The sequence below is a fragment of the Rhineura floridana genome, chromosome 1 (genome assembly GCF_030035675.1).
Source record: "Rhineura floridana isolate rRhiFlo1 chromosome 1, rRhiFlo1.hap2, whole genome shotgun sequence".
Lineage (NCBI taxonomy): Eukaryota > Metazoa > Chordata > Lepidosauria > Squamata > Rhineuridae > Rhineura > Rhineura floridana.
In genome coordinates, this window is record NC_084480.1 from 36,979,977 (window position 1) to 36,990,887 (window position 10,911).

A 10,911-nucleotide genomic window follows, 5' to 3' on the forward strand; every position below is an offset into this window, starting at 1 on the left:
AAAACATGGAGCAGAGAAGCCACCTTGTGCTTGAGCCTTAAATTGGAATATTGTAGCCTGACAGGAAATCCTTCATTAGGATGATGAATTAATGCAGCCTTTCCCAACTAGTGGGCCACCAGATGTTGTTGGGACCACAATTCCCATCTTTCCTGACCATTGGCAATGCTGGCTGAGGCTGATGGTCCAACAACATCTGGTTGCCCACTAGTTGGGAAAGGCTGAATTAAGGGAAGCTGCTGCTGCTTGTTTTTTCCCAGTAGAAGTTTCACTACTACCTCTTTCAAACTTGATAGAATTATAGAATACAATAGGGCCCCACTCATGCGGCAGGTTATGTTCCAGGCCCCCGCCAAAAAGCAAAAACTGCCGGAAAGTGGGGCCCTAGTGTATTCCAGCCACCACGCTCCAGTTGACAGTGATCAGCTGTAGCGCGGGGAGCTCCAGCCACCACGCTCCAGTTGAGAGCCATCAGCTATAGCGCGGGAGCTCCCCACACTCCAGCTGATTGCACGCTATAGCTGATCGCTGTCAGCTGGAGCATGGCGGCTGGAGTTCCCCACACTACAGCTGATCACCCCGCTGGTGCCACCATATTAGTGGAATGCTGAAAAGCGGGGCCATACTGTAGTAGAGTTGGAAGGGGCCTATAAAGCCATGTAGTCCCATCCCCTTCTCAATGCAGGAATCCAACTTGATGGGACCTCACCTTTCCACATGGAGACATTCAACACTCCCGCTAGACACTTGGCCAGTTCTCCTCTGGAAGCCCTTAATTCTCCTCCAGAGCTCTACCCCTGCTCTCACCATGGCTATCTTAGCCTAAAGTCTAAAGGGGCTCCCACACATTCCTCTTGGCTGTTTCCTCCAGGCAGTGGCAGCAACAGGAAGGAGTAGGGGCTTGGTAGCAACTGGCTCTCCTGGCTGCTATGCTGCTTCTGCTGTCTAATGTGGGGCTATGGCAGGACTGAAGGATACCCTGCCCTACCAGGAAGTGACCCCACACACTGCTAGGCAGGTGTTACTGTCTGTGTAGAGTGGGGCTTTCTTTACCTGTCCTGCTGATATCTAGTCCGAGTACGGCAGTTTCCTCCAGGCAGTGGTAGCATTACAAAGAACATGAGCTGGATGGCAACCATCTCTTACTGCTTTCCCACCTGACGTTTGCTGCTTCTGCAGGCTTTATTGAGAGATGCTGAAATATGATTCAGCACCCTCATTGGTAAATTCATTTGGAATGAAAATATTTACTGATGTGATAAAGTCTGTTTACAGACGCCCCCATGCACCCCTTACTGATCTAAGATCTGAATCTTCTCTCGGAGAATAACTTTTACAATCTGGCACATTAGAGTTTTAATATTAGGCATTTTACAACAGATCTTAAATCAAGCTATGTTTTGTTTTGTTTTTCTTTTCCTTTTTTTAGCCATCCCTGAATCCTGAATATGAGAGAATACCAAACCAGAATAAATCATTAGCTGCAGGTGTTTGGGGTAAGAGCACCAGGCTTTAAAAAACAGTAAAGCTTTTCAATGTCATTTTGTTATAAAATGCCTCTGAAGTTTCTTGTTCGCATTTTATTAAACTGTACTCTATGGCACTGCTTGAGTTTTATGACAGATTTATCGGGCATTGAAAACTCAGAATATCAGAATATGTGGCTACACTGCTCATAAAGAGCCATACTGTGTGCATATTCACGGCATTCAAGATGGCTGTCGTGTTAACATGCCTCAAACCAAGATGGCTGTGCACTGATAGGAAAAAAATCTTATGTAAGTGGAGCCTGCAACAAAATGTTACAGTATATCATCTTCATGTAACGGGAGTGCTTCTGTTCAGGGTGCCAGCCAGCTAGGATCTCTTCCCAGGATAGTCCATTCTGTCCCTGTTCTGTTTTTCTTTTCCAGCTGGCATTCAGCATCCCATGGCCACTGAATCTGCTTGGTTCTCATTGGGTTGTGCTTTGGGAGTTTTTCCCTACTTGGGTCTTATATTTTAATATTTTTTTGTACTTCACAAAAACTTGTGAGTTTTTCAAGTATGCTGGTACCTCTCTTTTGTTTCTCAAGTCATCTGGTTTTGTTTCATGTCCTGTCAGCACTCACCACCTGAGTTTGTTTTTAGGGGCACTAATTATATTCATGTATCCTGTGCCCTAGATTTTTTAGACAGGGAAGATGTTTGCCTAACTGTTAAAAGTTGGACTCTTTAAAATATTATTTCTTGTTAGATCAGATGGCTCCTTTTACTTCCATGGTATATGGTTATAAACGTGACCAGAACTGCTTTGCTGTGATGATTTACAAAGTATAAAGAGGGCTGTATCATCTGGCCCTCCTAAATGTTTTGGTCCTGACTTAATATCAGTACAGTCTAGGATGAAACATGTTTTGGTTTTTTACAGAATATCCTCTGAATCCAAAATCTAGATCTCCACGAATGCTGGTTATTAAAAAAGGCAGTACAAAAGATTTACAGATATCTGGGTTCCCTGTGGCAGGAAGTGTTCATCCACAGTCTGTCAAGAATGGAACTGGTACAAGTGTCTATAAAGGTTTAGTTCCTAAACCTATCATTCCGCCAGCAAAGGTAAGATATATGTAAGTAATGTGTCTTGAAAGTGGGGATTGCAGGCTCTTCCCTTGTCTTGCAGCATTTTCCCTCTTCTTTGTTACTTATAGCATTATGTGTGAGATATATATTAAACCAAAGTAAATGCAGCTATTTATTCATTTATGCCTTGTTACCACCTCCTATATATATTGTCTGTGTTAAAATTCAGATTGTAAGCTCTTCAAGGCAGGGACCTACTCTTTCCTTTTTCTTTTCAAAACATCTGCCTATAATGTCATCAGGTGGTGTTCAATTTAACTTTTTGCACCAGCACTAGAGTTAGTACTAATGCAGTGTTCCCCCATGAATGTCCCCCCCATTCCCAAATCTGCTTGGAGGGTTGGAGGAACTCTCAGAACAGATGTAGGGAGGGCACCACGGGAGGAGAGGGGGAGATTGCTCTGTTGCACAAGGAAAAATCCTTGCACTGATGGAACAATTGCCTTAGTGCTACATTGAATATAACCCATGTAGACTGATGATGCTATATAGTGTCCAGGCTTTTGTCAGAAACATTTATTAATTTGTTTAACAAACTGATTAAATTAGTTTATTAACTAGGTCAAAAATACTTTACCATTTTGATTAGACCACACATTGGAAAAACCAAACAAAAGACAACAAACTTGGGCCTCCATTTCCTCATGATTCTGCATATGGTATTGGAAACTTTAGTGCTTTCAAATCTACTGCCAAGGCTGTTGGATCACAGAATTCAGTGAAAGAGGTACTGCAAATGTAGTTACATTTTTTTATTTGGGGTATTTCTAATTTTGGCCAGCTATGCTTTGTAAACTTGTGATTTTGGAGAATTAAATTAAAACCTGAAACTATGTTGATATAAAACACAAATATCAGTAGCTGCACAAAATGAAGCATATCCATTAAGTTTTTCTACATTTCAATATTGTGTATTTCCCCCCTGCAGTGTAATCGGTCAAATTCCTCTTCCCCAGTTGATAAACTTGGCCAGCCTCGCTTAACCAAATTAACTCGAATGCGCACTGATAAGAAAAGTGAATTCTTGAAGACGTTGAAACGTGATCAAGTGGAAGAAGAACATGATGAGAATTGTGTAGGGCAAGAGAAGGTACTGCACATTTTGCACAGAGGGGCATGTGATTTCATATTACTTCTACGTTATTTTTCTCATGCTTCTCAGTCAAACTCAAGGTGGCTAACAGTATATTAAAATAAACCGAATATAACTTTTAAAATAGAATAAAAGCCATAAAAAAGCTTTGGTAATAAAATTGGATTCAGTTAAATGGTAAGACAATAAAGGTGTTAAAATGTTGCTTAAGACTCAGTGACGGGACATCACTCATTAAGGCTGCAATCCTATACACGCTTCTGTGAGAGTACCCCACAGAACTATGTGGGAGTTACTTCTGAGTAAACAGGATTGTGCTGTAATGAATCCACTTAGTGGTGGGTGGGTATTCCCTTGGCACATCTCAGATTTTGTTTAGATGACTGATCAAGTACAGGGACAATTTATTATTCTATTTTCTTTGACTTGTACTAAACATCTGTGACTTAGTTTGGGAATATTTGAGTAAAACAGCTTTTATAGATTTTAATTCAGCTTTTGATCTGATTTCATGCAAGAGATCATGGAATCGGATGAAGCAGTCAACCATGGACAAGAGATTGATTGATTATTTGATTTATATCATGTCCTTCCTCCCAGCAGGAGCCCATGTAAACTTTCGAGCAAGAATAACAAGTACGTGACCCCAGGTGTGGTGCAATAACAGTGGTCATTCCTCTCTGAGACAGTGCTTTCCACACATGGAGTTAGGCGAGGCTGTGTCCTAGCTCCCACTTTATTTAATTTATACCTCTCAGATCATCCCATAAATTTGAGCTCTATAGCTGCTCACCCTCCCAAATTAAATTCCACCAAAGTGTGCATCTCACTGTATGCAGATTACAGTTTTAATCTCACAAACTTGATTAGGTCTTAGATGACTGCTTACGGGATTTGCTGATTGCTGTAAATTAGAATATGTTATGGTTAATTATGCAAAAACAAAGATCATAAATTTTAGCTCTGTATCTGCTCACCCTCCCAAATTAAATTTCACCAAAGTATACATCTTACTGTATGCAGACGATGCAGTTTTAATATCACTAACTTGTTTAGGTCTTAGACAACTGCTTATGGGATTTGCTGATTGCTGTAAATAAGAATTTGTTATGGTTAATTATACAAAGACAAAGATAACTGTTTCCAAAAAGGAGGGTCAGGTATTCCTGGTTCATGGACAGGTTAGAACACGTCAACTTCTACAAGTACCTTGGGATTTGTTTTTTTTTATTCTACCAAGTGGATTGTGCAGGCCAAATTAGCAAAGGCAAAAACAGAACACACAGTTCAAGTAGTCCTTAGATTTTTCTATAAAAATCTAAGCAAATTTGTTCCAGTGGCCTTACAAGTGTATAAAGTAAACGTCAGCCAGATTCTGTATGGAGCTTCAATCTGGTTCATGGGCTTAAGTTTTCTCCAGAAGGAATTCGGTCCCTCTTTCTTAGAGCTATATTGGGTGCACCCAAATGTGTTGCTAATGCTGCTGTGAATTTGGAAACTGGACTTAATTCATTAAGCGGCTTAGCATGGGCATTCTCATTATTGACTTAGAATATGTTTTTCTGCTTCCCTAATGTCTTTGGTTTATAAGGTGCTACTTGACTCTTGTGTCTCCCTGGAAAAGAGAGCTAATTGGTAAAATGAGTGGTTTATTCTCTTCTTACCTATGGTCCTTGGACCCACTGCAAGCTGAATCCTTTGTTAAACAGATTAAAAGATATGGACAGCAATGGGCCATGTTCACCATGCTCACTGGGCCTGACTTGGTCTGCCTCAAACTAATGTATGCCATACTTAAACTTGTTAACAATACCTAAGTATAGAAGAGCTGTTTTGCTAGACGTTTTAACATTTTCCGTAAAAAGTTGTTAGAGGACAGATTTGCTAAAGTTCATATTGAGGATAGGTGCTGCTTGTGTAATCAACTGGAACTCGAAACAGTTTCTCTTGTGTTTTTAGTGTAGATTTTATCAAGAGGTCAGAAAGCGTGTAATCTACCCCCTTATGAGGCAGTTCCCAGTCAATCCTTAGGGACTCTTCAGCTGTAGCCGTTTCTGTACCAAGTTAGCCTGACCACTGTTGTCTATGCGCTGGTAACCTCCAGGCTGGATTACTGCAGTGTGCTCCATGTGGGGCTTCCCTTGAGGTTGCTGCAGCGGATGCAAAATGTGATGGTGCAACTGCTGATTGGGGCAGGGTATTGCCAACATCTTACCCTGCTGCTGCAAAAATTGCAGTGGCTGCCCATTAGCTACCAGACCAAGTTCAAGGTTCTGGTTTTGGTGTACAAAGCCCTGTGCAGTTTGGGACTAGGATACCTGAAAGATCATTGTACCCTTTATATACCCAGTTGATCACTGCGCTCTGCAGGTGAGGGCCTCTTGCAGATATCATCTTATCAGGAAGTCCATTCTGAACAATATAGGAAGCGAACCATTAGTGTCGTGGCACTTACCCTTTGGAATTCCCTCTCCCTAAGTATTAGATGTGCACCATCTTTGTCACCTTGTTGGTCCCTATTGAACACCTTCCTCTTTCAACAAACCTTTTAAGTACAGACCTTATCCCAGTCTGTGTGTTGGAATTAGTTTTTTTAAATGTTTTTAAGCTCTTTTTTTAAAAGATGTTTTAATATGTCTTAAAGTCTTTTGTTTTTAACATGTTTTGGAGTGTTTTTGTTTGCTGCCTTGGCTTCTGGGAGGAAGGGCAGGATATAAATTAAATAAATAGTTGGCCACTATGGGAAATGGAATGCTGGACTATATGGAGCTTTGGTCTGATCCAGCAGTGCTGTTCTATTGTCTTAACTTCCAGTGGGTTGCAATAAATAGGCTTGTTGCATCTTTTCGTACTCTTGCCAATTGTGTGCAAATCTTTTTCGTATTTACTCAAATATGTGACTTCTTTAACAGGATGATGATGATGAATTTAATTTACATAACAGCAACAATGGTCATGAAGAGAGGGACATAAACCGAAACTTTGAAAATGAAATTCCTCAAGAAAATAGAAATGCTACAATGATGTCTCAGCAGATCATTCGGTCTTCAACATTTCCACAGACCAATGTCCTTTCAAGCTCACTTGAAGCAGAGCATCGGTATGTACTTTTAAATTATTGAGATAGTTTTGACCTCTTGAAAAACACTGCTTACAAGGGAGAAAATACATACAGGGATGGGAAACTTTTTTGGCTCAGTGTGCCAGATCCTTATTTGTCCCCACATCCATGCACCAACTTTGACAGGTGGGCAGGACAGCCCAACTGTCAATCACCTGGCATCAGTTCCCAAAGGAACTTGGTTGTTCATCCAATCTAGCAGGCTTGAACTGATTGCCCATCAACTCAAGGATAGTGATTTCAACTCTGTTTTCTGCTGAGCTTGCCCTACACCTGATGCCACATGTATGGCTGTGGCTTGGGCAAAAAAGTCTTGTGGACCAAACTGGGACTGGTACCGGGCCAAATTTGGTTCATAGGCAGGAGATTCCCCACCCCGATATACAGGTATAAGTAGGCTTACAATAGGAATTTGGCCATTTTGACTCAAAATTTCACAGTAGTACAATCAATATCCTGAATAGGGTTGCTGTCATTTGAGCATGGTCACCTGTACCATACTTTTAGTGGACGCAGTTTTATTTACATCATTTTAGTAGAATATCTGCTTCTGTTATATTCTGAAGAGTGGGTTGGAAGTATATTGAACAAACATCTATATAGTAGGGGCTGCTGCCTGTGCTCACTTTGCTCACTACCTACCATCACCCCACCTGCACATCTCCGCCTATAGATAGATAGATAGATAGATAGATAGATGAATCCCTAGCCTTCAACTAGGACTAGGTTTTCTGATGGGTTACTTTAAAAGTCACAAAGTGATTCCACTGAATCATTTCTTTCTCTCTGAACTGGAAGAGAGGAATGGGGGGGGGAGCACAGAAAAGAGAAGCATGAATTCCCCTGGTTACTTCCTCCCAGAAATCTTATGAATGCAGGGAGGGGGGTGAGCAGGAAGAATTGGCAACAACATGGTTTAAATGGCACCCTTCGGGGCAATTAGATTAGGTCTGCAGACTGTTTGTTATGGAAAATTTACAAATGTCCAAATTAAACTATTTATTTTCAAAAAAAGATTGTTAAAGGAGATGGGTTGGCAAGAAGACAGTGAAAATGATGAGACCTATGCTCCACTAACAGAGGATGAAATGAGGGAATTTCAAGTCATTAGTGAACAGGTGAGAGACAAAGCTGTCACTAAGTAAGTAAATAAGTGTTATGTTTCATGTAGAATATTATATCGAGCAAATGAGAAGATGGGACATCTTATATTCCATAGATCATCAGTGGTCTGATGGTTCCATGGTTAACTTGTACATCCTTAGTTCTCGAAAGATATCCTAATGCAAGTCTCCATAGCTTTGTGCTATCAGCACAACTAGATCTGGTGGCAGTTGGAAATCTAGTTTAGCTGCCTATAGAAACTTGTTCATTATGGACAAGTAGGTGAGCAATAAATTCTTAGGGCGAGAGCCTTCTTCCTCTTTGCTGACCTCGTATGTAAATTTGTTTATATCCAGTTCCTTCACTTGGATTCAAACTATCAGTGTTACATGGAAATTTCTAAAATCTAGTCACATGAAATGTTTTGAAAGTTAATGATTCCAGAAAACAGGAGGTAAGGATGGGTATCTAGAAAGAAAATTACTGTAAGACCACAGAGCCCTTTTGAACTATTTGAATAGGCTTTGAAATTGTGGTTAAATTACTAATGGTTGCAGAATTTTTTGTATCTTCATAGTGAAGTCTCCTCCCCCTTTATCTAGTTTAGCACTGTAGGATCAAGGATGTGGCATTATTGACAATGTACTGTATATAAGCATGAAAGAAACAAATGTACCATACTCAAATTGTGGGAAATGGATTGCCTGTTTTGAAATCATACTTCCAGTGATATACATCAATACACACTGTGCTTTTTGACTTGGTATTAAACTTGAGATTTGAAATAAGACATTTATCTAATAGAGTTGTGTCCATGCTTGGTACAAAAAAATAAACTAAAATGCAAGTATAATGTAAAACAGAAACCAAATTACTTTTTGTTGCCAAAGGTAGAGGATGGTATCCAACCAAGGTGTCCTATCAGTGCAAGGATTTCCACTTGTGCAATGGGGAATCCCTAGAATAGTTTTAGGGGTGGAGGGGAGGGAAAGTCCTGTGCAAGCAGAAATCCTTGTGCTGACAGGATGCGTTCCTTACCTCTATTCTGGATACTACCCACTATTCACAGACTAACCCCTTCCAAAATTGAGATGCTCTTGTTGTGTTCAAATAACCAAATTTGTTTGCATTTTAAATTTCAGTTACAAAAAAACGGCCTTAGAAAAAATGGTATTCTAAAAAATGGCCTCATCTGTGACTTCAAATTCAGTCCCTGGAAAAACAGCACTTTCAAACCAACAATTGAGAATGAAGACACGGAGACGAGCAGCAGCGACACATCAGACGATGATGATGTGTAAAGATTGCTTGAGGATGTCTGTCTTGCATCTGATGCAGTTTGAGAATGAATTGTGCAAAAGAGGGGAGAACTATAATTTTATGTAGTGATATGCCCCATTAGAGGAAAGATAATTTGGACTCTTCATGAAGGAACCTAAGAATGTTGTGTTGATGAGCTGTGTTGAACATGACTATAATTTCTTTGTAAATGAATGTTGTAGAAATGAGGACTTTGCCCCAACATAGACTTTCTTCATCACTGCAGCATTTCTCTGACTAGCAATGTGACAATGTAAGAGAATGAGATTTTTCTCATTTAATAATAATAAAAAAGATTATGTAATGTTTGGCAAAGTTTTTGTCTTAAACTATGCAGGTCTAAGGGAGAAAAGGGCAGCTTTGACACAGTGTGTTGCTTATTGAGACTGATTTCTTCTCCAGTGGAAATTTCCAGTCTTCACTTTGTGCACAGACAACAGACAATATAGCATGTTTGCTAAAAACGACAAAAGTGCACTAAGACATCCATTTCCTGAACTGTTGTAATTGTTCCACATACCAGTAATTCTCTAGCAGTTTGTACTACAGTAATTATGGAAAGACTTGCTTCAATTCCAGACTTCACGAAACTGGTGTAAATCAAAAGCTTTATTTGGATGCTGCAAGACCCAGGAATCTGGATCCTCCACAATGGGTGCTGATTCTTTGTGGGGAAAATAAACATTATTTTGATAAATTATTCAGATGCAGAAAGCTTATTTCTCTGACTGGATCCATCTAACACATGCAAAATGAGATGTCTTTGCATAATATCTTGAAAGATAACATTGACGATACTTACATATCCCTTGTGGTTCTTTAATTATCCAAGATTGCTGTTTTCACACTTAATTCTGATGGCTGGTTTGTATTTCTGCACAAGTAGGTTTGTTCTTACAGTTCTGAAGCTGAAATGCTATTTAATTTACACATCACTAAATTTTTATGGAATTTGGCAGTGGTCATATTTACATGCATCTATCTCTACAGAAGTACCTGATTCAATATCATGACCTGTTTCTCCCTAAAGCTGTTGTATAGTTAGCATTCAACATAAAGAGATGCACACTCTTCCATAACTTTGTTACTCTACGATATCTAGTTTTTTCTCTCCAATAACAATGTCAAACTGTTACTTATTTAAACTGGAAGCAGGATTAGTCTGGCACCTCATAGATGATCTAAAATACTTGGAGTGGTAAGCATTTGGAAAGAGAAACTGCATAGACCAGTTCTATAGACCAGGGATTCCCAAACTGGTCTGTGGACCACTACTGGTCTGCAAGCTTCATTCAGGTGGTCCATTGCATGTCTATTAAATATTTACTGATTTTTATTGCTTTTTTCCTTGTATTGCAGTTTGAAAAAAGCAATTAAAATACAATTGTCAAACAGCGTCTAGCACAGAAAATTGCTACAATAGACAGAAAAATCATTTTAAGTGGTCCACCAAGACCCTCAGCAATTTTCAAGTGGTCCATTGGGAAAAAGGTTTGGGATCTGCTGCTATAGACAGTACCCAGACAAATCTAAAAACTGCTTTTAGAAAGAGCAGAGAGAATATATTTTCTAGGAAGAGCACACAATATTAAAATACATTTCTCTGTTCTGCAGTGTTTAATGACATCAAGAAAATCAATAATTGAAGTTTTAG

At 39.7% G+C, this 10,911-nt stretch overlaps 1 protein-coding gene across 2 annotated transcripts in view; it reads left to right on the top strand.

Annotated features, from left to right (window-relative positions):
* GPBP1 (GC-rich promoter binding protein 1) overlaps nt 1-9,957 on the top strand; it is a 35,002-nt gene extending 25,045 nt beyond the window's left edge. For both annotated transcript variants that reach the window (XM_061618367.1, XM_061618376.1), the window contains exons 7-13: nt 1,430-1,496; nt 2,411-2,595; nt 3,209-3,346; nt 3,548-3,709; nt 6,625-6,812; nt 7,849-7,951; nt 9,080-9,957. In XM_061618367.1, coding sequence (XP_061474351.1) covers nt 1,430-1,496; nt 2,411-2,595; nt 3,209-3,346; nt 3,548-3,709; nt 6,625-6,812; nt 7,849-7,951; nt 9,080-9,238 — 1,002 coding nt within the window. In that variant the 3' untranslated portion in view covers nt 9,239-9,957. The remainder of the gene's footprint in view (nt 1-1,429; nt 1,497-2,410; nt 2,596-3,208; nt 3,347-3,547; nt 3,710-6,624; nt 6,813-7,848; nt 7,952-9,079) is intronic.
* Nucleotides 9,958-10,911: the final 954 nt, after the last annotated feature.